The following is a 22,009-nucleotide window of genomic DNA, read 5'->3' as shown; positions in this document are numbered from 1 at the left end:
GCCTCAGCAGGAAACTCTCATTATGGTGAATGACTGAGAAATAAATAGCCCACACTTGCCCTGCCAAGTGGAACATAATTGTTTAAGTGTACCTTACTGCATATTGAACTAGCATATGTTTTGGTCCTGACCCTTTTATAAAAACTCTCAGATGAAATGAAATGGTACAATGATTGAACAACTTCCAATTAATTAAAAAACAGTCATTAATCAGTGTTGCTATAGTCCAAGGTCCAAATAGTTTTATTAGACTACTAATAATTCTTTTATGCATTATTTCTTTGCTGTTTTTATACTAGTCTTGAGAATTAAAAAAATGCAAGCCCCCCAAAATCACTTCATTCAAATTATCAGAAACTTCCAACGGGCAAATGTTTCTAATTGTTTTGTTTGTTTTGGTGTTATTATAACACATATCATTAGACAAAGATAACTACATTAAAGCCTTATAATTTTTATATAATTATAAAATAAATGGATGATACCAAAGACAATTCTTCTTTTCTTGGTCAAGTTAATTATCCAGATGGCAATAGATCATTTCTATTGTGGAAGAGTTCAAAAATCAGTGATAGACTTACTACATGCTATATTTGGGGAAAATGTTATGTGTAAGTATACCATTATGAGTTAGGATCAAATTGTTGGGTAACTTATAATGTTATTTAGCATTAGAGCTACTTTGCTTTAGCTTTTTTTACTTCAACATAATGTAAGTAGTATCATCTTCATATATACAGAAAATCAAACTGAGATTATTGTCTATAATTTAGGCTCAACATAACTTCATCTAATTTTTTATAAATTGTATAGAACATTATTTACATGCAAAGTATTAATGGTTGTAGGTTAAAACTAAGACTGAAGTCTGTTCCTAAGGACAGTTTATGAATAGAAACTGACCCCCAAAATTATTTTAGTTAGTTATAACTATGCAAATTATGCTGAATTCCAGGGACTTCAGACTTAAGTGCACTGTCATATAGCCTCCAAGGGAAAGTTGCAAAATGTTTATATTGACCAAACTGTGGTCATTAAGTAATGAAGGATTTAAACAAAAATAAATAGGTTTTTTGGTAGAATTTTTTAAAGGGTTTTTTCTGCCTGTGTGCCAAATAGTTAGCCATGAAATTTTGTTCTCAGACCAAATGAGAAGAAAGTACCTAATGTTTCTATAATAATTGTAAGTGATAATATTATAAATTAGTAAACCAAACCATTATAGTAGCTTTATATACATTCACTCAATTTATTACTGTCCACATTGTAAGAGTGAAGAAATAGAGGCTAAGATTTATTTCCATTTGTCACACAGCAAATGATGACCAAGCTAAGACAGGAGCCCAGGACTCACGCTCCAAAACACAATTTCACAGGGACACATATTCACCTCCTTATGCTTCATTTTTTAATAAGTTAATAGTAAAATTAGTCAAGGTGTGTCAATATAATAGAGTCCAAGTTGGTTGTTATAGTTTATATTTTATTTTAAACTTTCAACTGCTTATGGGTACACTACCATAATCAAACTATTTAGGAGTAGATTAAACCAGTAAAATTGCTCTATCAAAATCACATACAAAACAATGTCAGGCTTTCTTTTTTCCTTAATTAGTATCTGATTTTTCTCCAGAAATTAAAACCACTTGATGAGCTTTTCACCTAATGGTTGAAATTTGGATAAAAATTATATTTTAGATATGTACAGAAAATTTTAACATCACATATCAAAATTGGAATTCAAAAATAGGAAATATTTTTACATTGAGAATGTTATTTTATTGACCTCATGGACTATATTGTATTTCATCTATTTGTATAGGGATCCTCTCAGGTGTGAACTTCTTAGTATCAGGGACTTGATCTAATACCTCATTGATGTCTATGGTTTATTATACTCTCTGGAACACATAGATATGTACACAGTTAATGAATAAATTGTGAGTAGCTTTATAGGCATCCCATCCTGCTGATTTGGGCCTTGGAGTTCCTGGTAAGTTGCTTCTTCTCAGCCTCTGTGCTCACCCGGAATATGTGGGGTATGATGTAGCTGGAATGGACTGGATGCTGGAACAGGCTTAATGAAGTCCAGAGGGAAGACCTGTCAGCCCTTCTGCTAAGGCACCAGCACCCCAGGTAGTGGGCCTGTGTGCAGGGGAGCAGGATATTGAAGACCCACGCGGCCTCTGGCTTGACCACACCTTGTCCATGCAGATGCCACCGGCAATGCCCTGGCTGTCCAAGGTCCAGGTTTTGAAGTGGGGCCAGGAGCTCCCAGGCAGGGGCTGACTTGGGCTGAGACTCCTGGGAGTAGCTGTGATCTCCATCTGCCGATGACAGGGAAAGGGACTTCCAGAAACTGCCAGCAACCTCCTGGAACTTGTTAGTCAGTCCCCCAGGCCAGGCTCCGTGTCCCAGAAGATCCCAGCCCATTCCCAACCCACAGCCACAGAGGGCAGATAGGTGGGCTCAGAGGCCTTGCGAGTCAGGACAGGGTGACATGTGGTTCCAAAGGGTGGTGATGCCATTCCAGGAGGCCTGGGGACTGTGGGAGCTGATAGCTGCCTCAGTCTCCTTGGAAGTAGAAGCCTTGCTGGAAGTGCAGACCTGGAACCAAGTGGGAGCTCCACCCCCAGCAGCAGACCCCTGGGGCAAAGTTCCTGCATGGCCCCAGGAAATGAATGCTGTTCCCGGCACAAAGGCCGATGTGCCCTGCAGAGCCCATTGCAGCTGCAGCCCCATAGTTAGAACCCTTCTTTCCTTTTAATAAATATTTTAATATTTCTTATTAATAAGGATTAGTTATCCATTGCTGCATAACAAATTACAATGGAGTTTCTCTGGGTCAGGAATTCTTTTTTTTTTTTAAATAAATTTATTTATTTTATTTTTATTTATTTCTGTCTGCGTTGGGTCTTTGTTGCTGCACGCAGGCTTTCTCTAGTTGTGGCGAGCGGGGGCTACCCTCCTTTACGGTGCACAGGCTTCTCATTGTAGTGACTTCTCTTGTTGAGGAGCATGGGTTCTAGGGCATGCGGGCTTCAGTAGTTGTGGCACACGGGCTCAGTAGTTGTGGCTCGTAAAGGCTCAGTAGTTGTGGTGCATGGGCTTAGTTGCTCCGCAGCATGTGGGATCTTCCCAGACCAAGTATCGAACCCATGTCCCCTGCGTTGGCAGGCAGATTCTTAACTACTGCGCCACCAGGGAAGCCCTGGGTCAGGAATTCTAAAAGAATTCATCTTAATATCTGCCCCAGGAAGTCTGGAAGACTTGATAGGTGGGGGCTGGAATCTTCAGAAAGCTCTTGTACTTCAGAAACCCAAAGGCACTGAAACATTTTACTTTCTGCAGCTAATTAAACTCCAAGTAAGGAGTGATGCCAGTCTTCTTTTCTTATCAATGAAGCATAATATAATTGAGGTTCAGTCATGTTGTGGTAGCACATATCACTGTTTTGTTCCTTTTTATTGTTGAAGAATTTTACTGTATGGATATGCCACAGTTTATCTATTCACCAAAAGATAGACATTTGAATTGTTCCCAGTTTGGGACTATACGCATAATATTTCCATGCACATATACAGGCTTTTTGTGGACATTCATTTCATTCTCTTGGGGAGAGACCTAGGAGTGGAGTTGTTGGCTTATAAGTTCACGTTTAAGGTTTAAAGAAAATTCCAATGTATTTTCCAAAATGACTCTACAACTCTGTATTTCTGCAAGTGATCCTTTCCATCAGCAAATCCATTTTATTTCTCTCAGCTATGATTTGTGAATTTCAGTTTATAAGTCCTACCTTTATTTTGCTAAATTTATTCCTAAATATTTTATTATCTTTGATTCTATTGTGAATTGAATTTTTCTCAGTTCTATGTCAGTTTCTTCTTTGCTAGTATATTAGGTATAAAAAGGCCATTTTTTATATTGCTGTCTTATCCCACAGCCTTAATATACTTGATTTGATCTATAAGTGTTTTGTGGATTCTTTAGGGTTTCCTCCATACAGGGTCTTGTCATTTTTTGATAAAAAATATTTTTTCTTTTCAATCTGAATACTTTAAAAATTTTTATTCTTATTTGTTTGCACTGGATAAACCCTTAAGTGCAATGGTCAATATGTGGTCAGAGCAGACATTCTTGCCATGTGCACAATATTAAAGAGAAAATATTTAGTCTTTCACCACTGAGTATGATACTGGCTATGGTTTTCTTATAGATGGACTATGTCAGGTTGAAGATGTTGCCTTCTATTCATTACTTTTTGAGAATTTTTTATAAAATCATGAATGGATAAATTTTTTCAAATGCTAATGCTGAGTCTATTGAGATGACTATGTGATTTTTTTGTTCTTTCTTCTGTTAATATGATATATCACATAGAATATTATTAGATGTTAAACTAACCTTTCATCCATAGGATAAGTGCTATTTGGTCATTATACATTAGTTTTCTAATAAGCTTCTGGCATCAACTTGCTAATATTTTGTTAAGGAATTTTTGTACCTATGTTCATGAGTGATATTAGTCCAAGCTTTGGTTTTTGTTTTTTGTTTTTTTAATTATTAATTAATTAATTATTTTTTGCTGTGTTGGGTCTTCATTTCTGTGCGACGGCTTTCTCTAGCTGTGGCAAGCGGGAGCCACTCTTCATCACGGTGAGCGGGCCTCTCGCTATCGCGGCCTCTCTTGCTGCGGAGCACAGGCTCCAGACGCACAGGCTCAGTAGCTGTGGCTCACGGGCCTAGTTGCTCCGTAGCATGTGGGATCTTCCCAGACCAGGGCTCGAACCCGTGTCTCCTGCATTAGCAGGTAGATTCTCAACCACTGCGCCACCAGGGAAGCCCCATGCTTTGGTTTTTTTCTGATGTTTTAAATTGACTTTTTGTATTAAGAAACAACGAATAAGCTGGTGTTTTCTCCTCTATTTTCTGAAAGGGTTTGCAAAGAATTGATATTATGTGGTCTATAAGTAGTTGATAGACTTTCTCAGCGAAGCCATGAAGGCATGACTTTTTCTTGGTGGGGAGATTTTTAATTACAGCTTAATTTTTTCCACTTGTTTTAGGTCTATTAAGATTTTCTCTTTAATTTTGGGGTCAGTATGACAATTTATGTCTTCCTAGGAATTTGTCCAGTTCATCTATGTTTACTAAATTTTTGACATAAATTTATAAAATTATTTTATAATATGTATTTCGCTTATGGTATTTTGCTGCTCCTTTATTATTGATTTTCATAATTTGGCCTTAATTTTTTTATTTTCTTAGTTTAAGCCATACTTTAAAATACTGCTACTAAGGCAGTTCTAACTCAAATTGACTCAAAAAGTTATGGGATCTGATTGAGATATCACCAAGGATAAAGAAAGAAGATCTAACAAAACATTCTTGAAGCCATGAGGGACAAAAATACAATTAGTTATCGATTACTTATCTGAGCCCAAAATTATTAATAAGCTAGTTATTCAATATAAGCAACATGGGTCAGTGATAATTGGAGTTTAAATGGCTTGACTACTAAGAACACAGCAATTAGTTGTGTAAGACTTTGGTTATTTAATATTTACAAAGTTCATAATTGAATTTACTTTCTAAGTATTCAATGATAACTAGTTTCTAATTTGGCAAAGATTCAGATAATAATGCTCATGCCAAATCAAGTTTAAACAAATTTCATCATTGCTCTTTCAAAGATTAGATGAGTCAGAAAGGAAATAAGTCATTACTTTTTCACATCATTTAATGAATTATAAATGAAAACATATATATATATATTACTCTAATAAATATATTACTTTGTGAAAAGATCAATTCTTACTTGAGTATAGTAGTTCTCAAACAGAAATGTTACTATGTACCCAGACAGATTTACAAATATAAGGTGATATTTTTAAGCATTTAACTATAAAAAGTTTTATAAATATGCAGTAGAAGAGAGAATTATATAATGAAACCCATAAACCCATCACTCATTTTCACCAGTATGAATAACTTGTCTTTGTTGTTATTATAGTTTTTCCTCTATTCTTGTTTGGGCATTTATTTTGTAATTTCCACAGTGACGACTAGGGACACTTAAAATTCAGTATTTCTACAAATCCTATAGTGCACAGGAAAGTCTCACACAACAAAATATTTGTCTTAGCTAAAATACCAAAAGCACACCTTTGAGAAACACTTTTAATAATAAGATGCTACAATACTGATCATATTCTGAGACATAGTACTCATTGGGACAGATGTTCAAATCTATATTGCAGGAGGATAGATATTTAAAACTACTAAAAGGGAATTTTTCATGGGTAAAAATAAGCTTGAATTAATAACATATTTATACATTATAAAATTAAATCTATACTATAAACATAATTTTGAGAGAAGTCTTGTCCCATCCTCACACTAACTTAAAATAAAACTATAATCCTGAGGGGGAAAAAAAAATAACACTTTCTTCTTCATATGTCCTTGGGACTTGTAAATTATGCACCAAGTGAAATAGGAAGTAGACGCTGATTTGTACATTGTACAGAAGTTGAATAGGTTAATATATAATAGAGTTTAAGAGCAGGGACTTGAAACTAGAACACTTGGATTCAAAACATATCTTACCACTTTTAACTTGGAATTTTTGGAAGAGTTACATTTCCCCTCCGTTCTTCAGAGTTCTGTATACAATAAGGGATAATAATGGTCTCTATATTAGAGCTGCCTGTGAAACCTAAATGAGCTTACCTGTGAAATGTGTCTTAGAATACGGGTACATTATAAGTATTATGAAGTATTAGGCATTGATTTTGCTGTAGTTTTTGATAATTTATAGTTTGTTTAGGAAAATGAACCAAATTTAACCAAATTATTGATTTTATCTGTATTTTATGATATATGAGTACTTAATATCAATAACAGAAGATGAGCTAGACCATCTCCACAAATTACAGTTGGTGATAAGAGTAATGATAATTTACCAAAACTAATCTAACATTCTGTAGAACACTCATTTAATACAACAAACTAAAAAACTTATGAATTAGCACCTATTAATACCACGAGTTGAAGAAAGATTAAATAACTTGTGAAAACTGAACCAAACCTTTTCTACCAGATAAGATAGTGCCATGTAACCAATATTAATTTTTGAATAAATAGATATTTTTTGCATCCTTCTCCAAGATTACCAATACACCTTCTATAAACACAACCCATATTACAAAATATACCATTTCTCTTCCCTTTATGTTATCTGTGCCTGTACTGGTACACAATGTTGGATTTCACTGTGTCGTATATGAATATGTGAACATTTCTTAAGCTACGGCTGACGGTGCGTTTTATTTTTTTAGATAAATTTTAGCACAGCAGAATATTGTATGCTTGTCGGAAACAGTCATGTGGTGAGATTTGTATTCATTCTTTAAAAGCATCCAGATAGAGATCTATAAGAATCCTAACATTATGAATCTTCAGTGGCACTGCAGATGAAGAATCTAACACAATAACCAATCATTTAAAAAGGTCTGGTGGAATGAACATAATATTTGGATTTCCATAGTCCTGGGTTCGAATATTAACTCCCCATCCCTCTAGATGTGTGACTTTGGACAAGATCCTTTGACAATTTGGGGCACTTTATCCATCTGTATAACTTCATTAGGTAAAATAAATAAGTTGAAAGATGTGCATTATGTTATGCCTTATTAGCTTAATTATTTCTGGTCTTCTCCAGCAAATGACAGAGAGGCCGGTAATATATCACTGGCTGGGGCTAAAAATTGTGACGGAATTTTGGCAGAGATAATTTTTCAAACAAATTTTTTTGATACTTCAAGAAGGAAAGGCTGTTTATTCTTTCCTTTCTTATCACCAGCAAGTAATTTCAGGGTGCATCTTAGTTTTCCACAATCTATCTCTTACTTCTACTTCCTTAAATTTATTTTAATTTTCATCTATGCAAAGCAATCTCTCCTTCATTCTTGGAGTTTATCATCCTTTTTTGGAGGAATCATTTTGAGAGTGTTATTTAAATATGTAGATGATACTACCCAATAAAATTATAGACACAACATGGAAAAACATATGTTTTATCCAGTGCAAAATATCACTATTAGTGAAGATTGACCCTGTGAACTAACCCTGGTATGACGGCTACACTTGTGATGAAATACCAGCTAAATGTTTGACCTTAACTTTGGTGTTGATTTTCAGGGATAAATACTGGTATAGTGCACAGCTGGTGCTCTGACAGAGTGACATTGATAGCGCCAGTATTCATCTTTTTTTTATAATTAAAAAAATATTTTTTACTGGAGTATATTTGATTAACAATGTTGTGTTAGTTTCAGGTGTACAACAAAGTGAGTCAGTTATACATATACATGTATCTATTCTTTTTCAAATTTTTTTCCCATTTAGATTATGACAGAATATTGAGCAGAGGTCCCTGTGCTATACAGTAGGTCCTTGTTGGTTATCTGTTTTAAATATAGCATTGTCTGCATGTAAATCCATCTTTTCATCATTTGTATTTGGCACAGTGTCTCAGCTTTCCATAAAGAAAAGGTCATTTGGATTCCATATGAATGCTGATTTTTAAAAATGTTATTGCTGTTTACTATAAGAGCAATACCTGATCAGATTTTCTAATCATCTTTTCTGCTTTTATGTTTTTAACAGGTAACCCATTATTAACTAGCAGAGTCAACATATTAATTAATGTCCTAGATGTCAATGAATTTCCTCCAGAAATATCTGTGCCATATGAGACAGCTGTGTGTGAAAATGCCAAACCAGGACAGGTATCTTATCAATATGGTTAATTAAGAGTGTATAAACACCCACTATATGCATGTGTTTTAGGTTATATGACCTTGCATGAATATACACACATGGATCTTATGTCTTCTTAAAAGAAACCATAAAAGATAGTAAATTCTTTTGAATTAATGGTATATTTTGGATGTGGAGTTAATACCACAGGGGATAAAATGATGATGGCCTAGTGAATATTCTTTGTATAACTAAAAGTTCTAGGATTTCAGATTCTGCTGTTTTCCATTTGTATACTGTGGAATTTTTAAAGACCTTGTGACTAGAAATCCAGGAAGCAAGCAACTTTAGACTACATTCTTCTATAGTATTTCTTGCTTTGCTCACATGCTTTTATGAAGGGTTCATAAAAATTCTTAAGCCCTTGAAAAATGGAAAGCTTTCTCTGGTGGCCTTGAGTAGAGCATCTGGGTTATTCAAAATATCTGAATTACATTTTCTTATTAAGTATTGCTCTGGAGGGAGGTTCTAGTGGGGAGAGGATATGATGAAGGATCATATAGTTGATAAACGTTATCATCAAAATCCTAGAGTTTATGTGGATCATGGTGGGTAGCTAGCTTTTTTCTACACTATTATAAATGAATGGGTGAATATATAATATGATATGATATAATATAATGTAATATAACATAATATAATATAATAGGAACCAGGCATGAGCAAATGGTAAGAGTGTGATATGAAACAAGAATATAATTAATCCAATATTGTATATCTAGGTTCCAAAAGAAAAATGCATCAGTATGCTTTGCTTTGCTGTCTATTTCAATTACCTTTAAATAGCATAACTACTTGTTTAAGTAAATTTGAAGTTTTAATTCTTACTTGAAGAAATATCTCAATATTTAAAATGGTATCTTTATTGAAAAATTTCCTTTTATAATATCTAGTATTTGTTTCAATTTGAATGTTTTCTACTGTTTCTTGGAATATTTGTCCCATAGTTCTAATCCTGTGATATTCACTAACATTATAGGTATTAAATTAATATTAAATAAAAGTTAAAGTAAATGTTCTCATTCACACATGCCCCATTTCAAGTGCTCAGTAGCTGTATGAGATGAGTGGCTACCGTCTTTATCAGTATAGATGTAGAGTATTTCCATCAGTATAGAAACTTCTAGTGGACTGTGCTGCTCTATTACTGCTTTTGATAATTTGGGGAAAGTATTAACTTTATTACAGTATGACTTAGTCATATTTTACCAAGTGATAAATTTGGGTGACTAATTTTGAATAGACACAGAAATACATTATTTTAAAGTTTTAATGCTTTATCACTTTAAATGCATTCAAAATTTACATGGGGTGAACCTAGTGCCGGATGTATTGTCTGAAATAGTAGATGCTGCATAAATGTTTACATAAATAAATAACCTGAAGTGGTTATTTGCAGAGTTATAAGAGGTTTACCAAAATTCTACAACTTAGCTATTCTCCACTTTTCAGAGCCTTCTACTGCCACACCAAAAATCCAATCCTTTATTTTTAGGTAATTTAGGAACATTAATGATTTCACAGTAATCAGAATTTTGTAATGCACTATGTGAAAGCCTTTTGGAAATAGAACTCTATTTAATACTTCTATGTTTCTCCAGTAAATTAAAGAGTTTAAAAAGTTGGGAATAGTAGAAGTTATCAGAGAAAACTTGATTTTCTTATATTTAGACAAAGTGGTAAGGAATCTGTGGGGACATCGGAAGCTCTTTTTTTGGGCATTCTGCATCCTATTTACATACAAAACAACCCTGAAATGTCTGAAATGTAGTATATGAGCATTTTCTGCTTTTGACCCCAGCCATCCTGACCCTTGTCTAGAAACTATGCATAGGAACTATCTATCTCTTCTGGACTATAATTGAATATGCATGCATGTATATATGTACGTATGCCTTATTTATCTATCTATCTATCTGTGTGTCTATCTATCTTCAAAAGAAGTAAGAGAAAAGAAAGATGATGCTATATAAATCAATAATGATTTATATGATGAACCAATGATGTATGGGAGTTGTTTTACTTAGGGCAATAACTCTCAAGTGTCAATTACAGATAAGTGCCAGTTTATACCAAAAATTTCATCTCCATATGCTGTTTTAAAGGATGTCTCTTCATTGTAAAGTTATGTTCTTGATAAGTTTTGTTGTTAATTTAGTAAATAATTGTGCTAGTTGATAGCAAAGGCAAAACAAAACAGAACTTCACAAATTCATTCCCAAATAATTTAAAGAAATGTTAAGGGTGAGATATAGTAATCCGAGCACATGTGAAGGAAAGTTGAAGTTTTACAGGGTCTGTATGGTAATTATTTGACTAAATTGCCATATTTAGCCTTTGGTGTTGAATCCATGACAATTCTAAAGACTAAATAGATCCTGTGTGACTGATTTACACTAAAATTGGGAACTGAATTTCTCATTAGAGGACCCATTGTCAAAATACAAACTACTAGTACTGCACTAGACACTCGAAGCCCCAGTGTATACATTTGTGTGTTCCTGTGTGTTTCTGTGTGTGCCTATGAGCACACATAGCTATATGGGAAGGTAGATCATAGTCATAAGACTGGGTTTCAACCATGGAATAAAAACAAAAAGGGGTAAATAACTGACATGTTTAATGTCATCAATCTAAGAGCACAGGATGCAGGCTTTGCCCGTTGGGAGCAGAATGTCATACTTGAAATCTAACGTCTTCCTCTGGCAAGTTCAAACTTAGTCTAAGAGTGTGGTCACCTGAGCAGCACACTGCTTTTATCCTCTTTGGCACACACTTCCTGAAATTCTTCTTGATGCAAAACCATTGGATATGTTAATAAATAAATACCTTAAAGCCATTCTGATTTGCTTACATATATAGTGAATTATCAGTTTCCTAGTTTGGCCCTTGGAAGTTAACCTCCAAATTCTTAAGGGCATCTCACTGAAGTATCAGAATTTTAACTACTTAGATTACACACTTATGGGAACAATTTAGGAAAAATTTTGAAACAATTTAGTCATACTTCTTAAGAAAAAAAATTCTATGAAAACACAATTTGTATCTTATCCACTGGGGGAAAAGAAACATAACAACAAAAACAGATCTACATCCTGTGTATCTCTTTCTCATCATTTTACTTAGTTATGAAAATAAAACTCATTCTCACAAACATAATGATACTAAAATTTTGCTTTGCAAGGACTTTTAAATAATCAGGTTAGAAAGCATTTATTTCATGTAATTTAAAATGCAAGCAAGTACATTTTAATTTTATTTTGCTTATTAGTGAGAATTTTCAATGGCATTAACCTTTTTAGTTATGTAGATATCGATTTGGAATTAGCCCATATGCTATACTTGTACCTGCTATTATTAAACTGTAAATATTTAGCTACTTGTTTATAAAAAAATATTTGTAAATAATTGGCCTACTGGTATGAATTCGAAAAATGTCATTTCTGTTTACTTGCATGTTTCATTAAATAAACTTATTACCCTGGTGTGTAGAGTTCCCTTTGAAACTGATGACTGATTTCAAGTCTCATCTCAACTTTGTTTCAGATAATTCAGATAGTCAGCGCTGCAGACCGAGATCTTTCACCTGCTGGGCAGCAATTCTCCTTTAAATTATCACCTGAAGCTGCCATCAGACCAAATTTTACAGTTCGTGACTTCAGAAGTAAGTTTAACCACATAAAAATTTACCTTTTATCATGCAACTTTGTAAAAGGACACAAAGGTAGAAATCCATGCTCTTCCTAAAACCACTCAAGCTCATAAAATATAGAAATGCATATATAAGAAATACAAAATTTTATGGCTAGCAGTAAGCTAAATGTTAACCTATATAGACTATATCTAATGAGGCAAATTACTTCCATTTATAATGTGGACATTCCCTTAATGAGTCAAACAAACAATAGGCTATCTGGGAAATTGAATATTTTTTATGTTTTAAATATATCATTTGTTCTACATGCACTGTTTGTACATACAAGTAACTGTTTTATTTGAATAACACATGGTATGGCACAGGTCAAGAATACAGGCTTTGTAATGAGAATGATATAGGTTTTCACTCCCACTGCATTACTACTTAATGGCAGATTATCGATAGATTAGATTATACTAAAGAATTTCAACCTCATAGTTAAAATAAATTAACCTCATGTTTCATTTATTAAATAAAATAATGTATGCAAATCCTTTAACACAATGCCTAAAACCTGTTACCTTTAAGGTAATTTTAGCTACCACCTCTGCCATCATAACTACACTTACATTTCTGCCACCACTGCTATTACCATCACTATCACTAATACTAATATTATCACGTCTGCTGCTACTACAATCTACAAAAATATAAAGGACACTGGATTAGATATAATAAGGCTAAGTACTGATCAGTTGTTCTGACTTTATTTGTTCTGTGACTTTAGATATTTTATCTCTTCTAAGTTTCTGTAGACATATTATCGGGAATAAAAACTCCTGAGTTCATAATATTGGGTAGAAAAAAGCTAATTCTTGCTAGATTCTATGCTTATGGAACAAATGAGCAAGTGATAATATGGATGATATAAGGATGATGATGATTGATAGGAATCAAAGGATGCTTTGAGAAAGTTAAAGTTAGTTTTCTTCAAATACTTGGGGGAAGGAAATTAGAGTCACAGAAGGAAATTCAATAAGATTTGTGCCATCAAATAATGTAATGTGAGGAACGGCTGGGAATGAAACAAGGTCCCAATTATGAAAGGCCTAATAGGTAGGGATACCACATGTTTTATCATGGAAACTGGAGTATGTTTGAGAATAGCAGCGGACAGTGTTTGTCATTTTAATTAGAGCAGCACATCTAAAACAAGGCTGTCCAAATCAAACTGGACCATACGGTCAACCTGTCTATAAGTCATTTAAAAAGTGTATAACTTAAATCCAATGACCTGAGAAGTCTTTGAAAGGTTTACACAAGAGTTTAACATATCCAGATTTGCACTTTAGCAAATCAGTCTGGATGCAGTGTGGAAAAGACAATAGAAGGATACAAGACTATTTCTGATACTATTGTAGAAAATGGATGAGAGAGTCTTGGATTAGGATAATCCAATGGATTAAGGTAATGGCTGTGAGGATAAAGGTGAGTGGTTGGAGATAGAATACATAGAGCTTCATTCTAGATCTCTTAGATTTCATATATAAATATGATGAAGAAGAAAACTAATAAGACTTCTAGATCATTGGCTTGGGTAACTAAGTAGATGGTCACATCATTCAGGAACAAAAGTATTGACTATTTTCCACCATTTTATCTTTGCTGGAGAATCTATATATGATTAATCATAATAATATGAATCAGATCATCTTGCCTCAAAGTATAGTATTTTTTCATGATCTGAACATGTATTTGCCACTTATGCCATTTACCATATCCCCTCTTTTATCTTGATACATTTTAAGTGTAATTGTAAGTTTTTTTGTTTAAATGGATAGACACTTTTTTTCACTTTTTTTTTCTTGTGAGCACATTTAAGTTGTATTCTTTTAGCAAATTTCAATTATAATGTACAGTATTATCAATTACAGTAACCATGCTGTATGTCAGATACTCAGACTTTATTCATCTTATAGCTGATAGTTTGTACCCTTCTACCAACCTCTCCCTATTTCTCCCACCCCCAGCCCCTGGCAACCATTTTTCTACTTCCTATTTCTATGAGTTCTGCTTTTTTTTTTTTTTTTCTTACATTCCACATATAAGTGTTACCATGCAGTATTTGTCTTTGTCTGGTCTATTTCACTAGCATAATACCTTCCAGGTTCATCCATGTAGTCACAAATGGCAGGGTTTCCTTCTTTCTTATGGCTGGATAATATTCCATTGTGTGTATATACAATATATAGCACATTTTCTTTATCTGTCAATCGATGGAAACCATTTTATGGGTGAAAATGAGGTTTAATATCTTTTTTTCTTCCCACCATGGACAGCATAATGAATTCTATATGGTCACATGTCAATAATAATACTGGGTTGAAAATAAATCTTTAAAAAAGGGGAGACTGCCTTTTGACATAACATTTTCAAGAATATCAAACCCCTAGCTCCCTAAGTGCAAATACACCAGAGGCTCTGACTTCCTATTTCTATTAATTACTTTCACCCAGGTTTCAGGCTTTAATCCTTGACTGTTCCTTTCCCCAGACTCAAGTATACAGCCATCAATGGCTGGAGATTTCAATATTGATTCAACTAGTCCCCAGTTTTCTATTTCTACTGTCAACACAAGTGCCTGACACCACTGACTATTACTGGGAATATTATAATAGACATTTGGCAGGTTTATACTTTGTCTCTCAATTTAAAAATATCCTCTGTATGATGAAAAATTGATATTCCCCTGCCAAATTCTAACTTATCACATAAAGTTTTCTCAGTTTTGTGCTTCCTACTGAAATGGGTATAGAGAAGGTGCCTAATTTTTCAATGTTGAAATTAGAATCTACAAATAGAATGAATGGAATATTATTGATATAGTAACATTTTTCTGACATACTTGTATTTTAATGAGTACTATATCTTTCTAAGATTATTTTACCTGATTCCAAAGTGGGTATCATGTATGGCTACAATGGACTAAATATTAGTACATTTCTAAAAAAACAGCAAAATGTTTCTGGGAGTGACTTCAATAGACTCAGAAAATGAAATAGTGTTATGAATAAAACAAAAATTCCACTTTTATGTACAGAAATAAAAGAAAATGGGGCTTCCCTGGTGGCGCAACAGTTGAGAGTCCACCTGCCGATGCAGGGGACACGGGTTTGCGCCCCGGTCCGGGAAGATCCCACATGCCGCGGAGCAGCTGGGCCCGTGAGCCATGGCCGCTGAGCCTGCGCGTCCGGAGCCTGTGCTCCGCAGCGGGAGAGGCCACAACAGAGAGAGGCCCGCATACCCTGAAAAAAAAAAAAAAAAAAAAAAAAAGAACAAGTGCATGCAAAATAACACTTTCAACAGAAATATTAGTTGTACTAATATAAAATTTTAAATTCTTATTGCCTTGGATTATTCCAAGTAAATATTGTGTCATTGATTATATCAAAATTAAAATGAAGTACTTTTGTGATTATATTAAAGTGATGATTATAATTCATGATATTTAAAAATTTTAATGAATCGATATTTTTCACACATTTTATTTTCCTTTCCATGTTTCTTATGCTGTTTTGCAAAAGTGAAAAAAAATATATATATTCACATATATATATATGTATTATAGATATGGATTAGGGAAAAATCAAAAATCAAGCTTTATCTGAAATATTATATTGATATTTGTCAATTTTAAAGAACAGGTTCTTAGGTAAGATGTTATACTGATCCACCCTTTGTAATCTTGGTTCTTCTAATCATGTAAGGAAACATCCACTGAAGTATTTTTAATCTGTGAGATTTTGATGTCAGAAAAAATAGTCTGTCAACACAACATACTCTTGTCTTGTAAACAATTTTCTATTCTTTCTGAATAGAAAATTTAATTCGTACACCAGACAAGATTAATGTTTCTTCTTTTCCTAAGGATTGTTTTGAATACACTTGATTACATTTTGGCAGCTTTCATAATGATGAAAGAAAGAATTAAAACATGGATGTATTTTACTGACTCAAGAAGAGCTTCTTACTGTTTAACAGATACCAACTTGAAGATTTGAAGTGATACTCATGGTAACCATCTTATCATAAATGTCATGTTTTGTAGACAACACAGCTGGCATTGAAACCCGAAGAAATGGATACAGCCGCAGGCAGCAAGAGTTTTATTTCCTCCCTGTTGTAATAGAAGACAGCAGTTATCCTGTCCAGAGCAGCACAAACACAATGACTATTCGAGTTTGTAGATGTGACTCTGATGGTACCATCCTGTCTTGTAACGTGGAAGCAATTTTTCTTCCTGTAGGACTTAGCACCGGGGCTTTGATTGCAATCCTACTGTGCATTGTTATACTCTTAGGTTGGTTTCAATATTAATCACATATTCTCCCTCTCTCTCTCTCTCTCTACCCCTCCCTTGTTTGTGTATCTCACTCCTCATTTTACCATGTAAATCAGTTTTTTCTTCATTGAGATGCTACATCTGGATAGAAGGAAGACTATCTATACTGAATTATATAATTATTATTAAAGTTAATTATATTATGAGTGTTAATTTTCTATTTTATTCCATATGGAAGTATACCAATAGAAATAAATCAATAACATCATCAAAAATATAAAAGTATGTTCAAGCCCTAGGGAATTTTCAAGTAATAACAATTTGTGGCACTTGCTGCGATGAACTTTTCTATGACAAATATCTCATTTGCAGCAACCGTTTTAAATTCATTTTTTACAGCCTAGTAATTATGGCTGCCTAATAAAGTGTTGTATAACCTTTAAAATTATACTAGATGAACAGTAGTTGTCAAATAACAGTTTGATAAAGAAAGAAAGAAAGACGAAAGAACAGGAAAGAAGTAGAAGGTAAAAGCACCTCCAAAATTTTTTTCTGTCTAAAGTGCTGCCCAGACACAATTCTTATTCCACTTTTCTCAGATCTCCTCACATCAAAAACTCTAACCATTCCCACTAGAACAGAACAGAACACAGTGAAATATCAAGAAGTGCAGCAAAGGGAAAGGATTGAAGTAAATATATTCTGTAACATCTCTGTGAGAATGAAAACCTACTTTAGGGGCTTCCCTCTTCCATCAACTCTGTCCAGCTGACTATATTTCATTTATTCATTCGCTGCCAGATTCACAAAAGCAAAGAGAGATTTTCTAATTTTCTAAGCATTCCTTTAAATTAAAATTGCAACAGAAGTACAGTTGGGCACTGTGGGATCAGCCTATATATTCATGTTTATTATTTAACCAAAATATTCTGACAAATGTACATACCTACCTTTATCTCTAGGCTAGAAAATAGAATCTTAAAAAAGTACTAGGGTGTAAAGCATGGTACAAGGCATTATATACTAATTTGTGAAGAACATTCTCAGAGTCAGAAGCTCATTTTGGTTTGGAGGGTAAAGTTCTAGTCCAATTTGCATGATGCAGATATTAATTCCATGCAAATAACCTTGATGTGTAGACCAAAGTATTCTTTATGTCTTTATAATTTAGAATTATAAATTATATCTGACATCTGTCTGTACTGATGATATAAACCCCTTTAAAAGGGAAGATGCAAAATAATGTTCTCACACTGAAGTTGATCAAGATCAATTAGGTGTTTAACTTCAAAACAAGCGTTTCTTTTTCATACTCTTGTCTAGGGGCTGTCTGAGTCCCAGAGGATTTCCATATCCACCTAGGCATGATTTGGCATATTCTGGATGCTTGTCTTTCTCCTCTTTGGCCCTCTTACAGAGTAACAATTCATGTTGCTTAGGTTAGCATTATCACATACTGTCATCTGCCACTCATTCATCCAAATATTTATCAAGTGTCCACCCTGCTCCTAGCTGTGAATTGCTGGGAATGTTGACACTCTTAGTCTTGCCATGGGGTCTGCTTACAAATCCATCTATTCTCTGATCTCCTTAGCCAATCTCATACTCCTTTAGATCTGCCAGCAGATTCTTAGCCATTTTTATTTGTTTTTTTTTTTTTTTTTTTTTTTTTTTTGCCGTATGTGGGCCTCTCACTGTTGTGGCCCCTCCCATCGCGGAGCACAGGCTCCAGGCGAGCAGGCCCAACGGCCATGGCCCACGGGCCCAGCCGCTCCACGGCACGCGGGATCCTCCCAGACCGGGGCACGAACCTGTATCCCCTGCATCGGCAGGCGGACTCTCAACCACTGCGCCACCAGGGAAGCCCCATTTTTATGTCTTTTTTAGGGTGAGAATCTTGCGGTGCTTAGGAACTTCTATTTGACCCGCAAGCACATCTAACTCGTCTCTTTCTCAGCCATAGATACTCTTAAGCCATTTTATAAATATGCAGGGTTTCTCTGTGAGGTTTACAGTCTCTCACACACCCTCTGGGTGAACAAACAATAGTGCTTTTAGTTCTGAGATTTGCCTAAAGCCTGGAAAGAGTGCAGAGTGCTAAACATCTCTGCAAGGCCCGTTGTACAGAAGCTCTACCTATATCTCCTCTGTCTTCCTCCTTAATTTTGGAAGAAGAGGGAATAAATGGGCTTTTGTCATCATGCAGTCTCCTACTTTCTAATTCTATGACAAGAGTCTTCCTTCCAGACTCTGTTATGGTAAATCAAACACTTTGGCTTTCAATCTATTGCCACCACTATGGAGGAGAGGGGAGTATTATGCCAGGCAAAGTTGAGCACTGACTTCATGGTGTGAATCTGTGCTTATTTACTCCCAGAAAAAAAAAAAAACACTGTTGATGTAATGATGGCTGTGAGTTAATGGGGAAAAAAGATATTCAATAATGAAGGTCTATAAATTAAGTATTTCAAAATATTATCTTGCTTCAGGAAGGTAACCTGAATACTAGACATTTGGTTTGGAAACTATCTCAATATGGTAGGACACATAAATTTAAATAATTTGTGGTCTTAGTTGACATAATTTGAAAAGCTAAGGCCCTTATATTCTATATTCTTTCTCTCTCTCTTTCTTGTTTATTGCATTTAAGTGATTGTCACATGATTTGTGTTTATTTCATTATAAATACAGTAATGTTAACAACTGAGAAATATAGGTATGAATAATATCTAAGTGTTAGCTATGGGCAAACAATATTCGAGTTTTATTACTCCAATACTATACAGTTCTCTGTATGATTGGAACAAACATTCTTTTCTTTCTTTTTAAATTTTGTAATGCATACTTTTTACCTGACACTGAGATATTTAAACACAATACATGTTAAATATAAGGCTACAATTGTTTGATTTTGTGAATAATTTTGCTATGGTTTCATATTAGCTACAATTCCAGAATGAAATTGAATTTAAACAATGAAAAAAAGTCAACATAGATATGATCCTTATAGATTACAATATGTTTACTTTGAAAGTAATAGGATACTGTTAAAAACACTCAGCCAGCCCTGATCAGTTTTATTTTTTATGGAGAGATGGGCTGACATATTCTCATATTGCAATTTTTGTCTTGTTCTAGCCATAGTTGTGCTGTACGTAGCTCTGCGAAGGCAGAAGAAGAAGGACACCCTGATGACCTCTAAAGAAGACATCAGAGACAATGTTATCCATTATGATGATGAAGGAGGCGGGGAGGAAGACACCCAGGCTTTCGACATTGGTGCTCTGAGAAACCCAAAAGTGATTGAAGATAACAAAATTCGCAGGGATATAAAACCAGACTCTCTCTGTTTGCCTCGTCAGAGACCACCAGTGGAAGATAATGCAGACATAAGGGATTTCATTAATCAAAGGCTACAGGAAAATGATATGGACCCCACCGCCCCACCATACGACTCATTGGCGACATACGCCTATGAAGGCAATGGATCAGTAGCCGACTCTCTTAGCTCCATAGAATCTCTGACCATGGAAGCAGACCAGGACTACACCTATCTAACAGACTGGGGACCGCACTTTAAAGTCTTGGCAGACATGTTTGGTGAAGAAGAGAGTTACAAAACTGATAAAGTCACTTAGGGGAGAAGCAAAGGCTAAAACACAACCAACAAAAGAAATTTAAGAGAAAGGAACATAAATAGAAATCACGCTTCTACACACATACCACACACACACACAGACACAGACACACACACACACACACACACACACACAAACATACCGGGCTTTCTAGGACAAGATTCCTTTGATTATTTGGTTTCTAGCAAGTTGCTATATTTATCATGTTGTCAGTTTTGGTTTATTCTGCCAACACAAGGTAATTCCTAAAATGTGTACTTGCTTGGTTTTGTTTTGTTATTTTAGAAACACACTGAGACAAGCTCAGGCCTATTAAATACAATTTACTGACGTGACAACCTAGAATGAAGATAGCTATGTGGCATCATGGTGGAAGAGTGTTAGATTTTTCTTAATTCCACTAAAGTGCCTATTGAGACTCTTATCATTTAAAGTCGTGTAGAGTACACTCTGCTGTGATGGCATTGCGGGATTCAGACACAGAGGACATAAAACAAAGACACTGTCTTTATGTCAAGGAGCAATAGCAACACGCAGACTTCTCATTCCTTTTAAGGAAAAAAGAAGAATACTTTCTGGACTCCATCTTCTTATAATTAAAATGCTCTTTTTTTTCTTTTTTAAACTGTATGCCAAAACACCTTTGTTTTTCCTACCCTCTGAGAAAAGTGAAATAAATGCTATAATATCAAATTCAATATGTAATTCCCAAATTTTAAAAGCAATGTTTGATCTTAATATTGGTTCCTATTAAAGGTGTTCATGAAAATATTCATTGTTTTCCAAAAAAATAAAAATTTTAAAAAGAAAATTAAAAAAAATCCTCTTTATAAAGAGAGACCTCAGGGCTGAAACTCCACATTAAAATAAATATTAGTTTTGTTTTAATATTGTGCCAGGGTGTTGGAAGGGTGGAAGGTTGGTTTTGACAAATCACCAGATCATTGCAGTCTTCAGTCATAGATACAATTTAAGTTGTGTTTTGTTTGTTTGTTTGTTTTTGCGGTACGCCGGCCTCTCACTGTTGTGGCCTCTCCCGTTGCGGAGCACAGCCTCCGGACGCGCAGGCTCAGCGGCCATGGCTCACCGGCCCAGCCGCTCCGCGGCATGTGGGATCCTCCCGGACAGGGGCACAAATCCGTGTCCCCTGCATCGGCAGGCGGACTCTCAACCACTGCGCCACCAGGGAAGCTCTAAGTTGTGTTTTTATGAAACATTTTTTTGGGGAAAAAAAAATGTCATTGATTTAAACAGGGGAAGAGAAATTGATATACAGCTTCTCAGAGTTTCTTAGAGTCTAGTGATTCTTTCATGAACAAAGGAAATAAAATATTTATCAAATAATACAGAATGGATTTATAGCATGTCTAAAAATATTTATAGCATGTCTAAAAATATTTATTAAGCAGTACCAAACAAATGAAAAATCAAGGACTTCAGAAAATTCAAACCAAATACTCACCCTTAAAGTGAACACAAATGCAAAATCTGTTAGTTGATTTATTTTATTAACATGGATTTCAACTTTGTGAATATCACAAAGCTCAGAAGCTCAGAGTGGCTTCTTTA

General features: G+C 34.6%; 1 protein-coding gene across 2 annotated transcripts in view; it reads left to right on the top strand.

Moving 5' to 3' along the window:
• Positions 1–21,333, top strand: part of CDH12 (cadherin 12) — a 692,773-nt gene extending 671,440 nt beyond the window's left edge. The window contains exons 11-14 of one of the 2 annotated variants that reach the window (XM_007454262.1): positions 8,671–8,792; positions 12,370–12,487; positions 16,569–16,820; positions 19,941–21,333. In XM_007454262.1, coding sequence (XP_007454324.1) covers positions 8,671–8,792; positions 12,370–12,487; positions 16,569–16,820; positions 19,941–20,440 — 992 coding nt within the window. In that variant the 3' untranslated portion in view covers positions 20,441–21,333. The remainder of the gene's footprint in view (positions 1–8,670; positions 8,793–12,369; positions 12,488–16,568; positions 16,821–19,940) is intronic. The other variant, XM_007454263.1, reaches the window with a different exon arrangement.
• Positions 21,334–22,009: the final 676 nt, after the last annotated feature.

The sequence above is a fragment of the Lipotes vexillifer genome, unplaced genomic scaffold (assembly GCF_000442215.2).
Source record: "Lipotes vexillifer unplaced genomic scaffold, Lipotes_vexillifer_v1.1 scaffold271, whole genome shotgun sequence".
Classification (NCBI taxonomy): Eukaryota; Metazoa; Chordata; class Mammalia; order Artiodactyla; family Lipotidae; genus Lipotes; species Lipotes vexillifer.
This window is presented reverse-complemented; position numbering and strand designations above follow the sequence as displayed.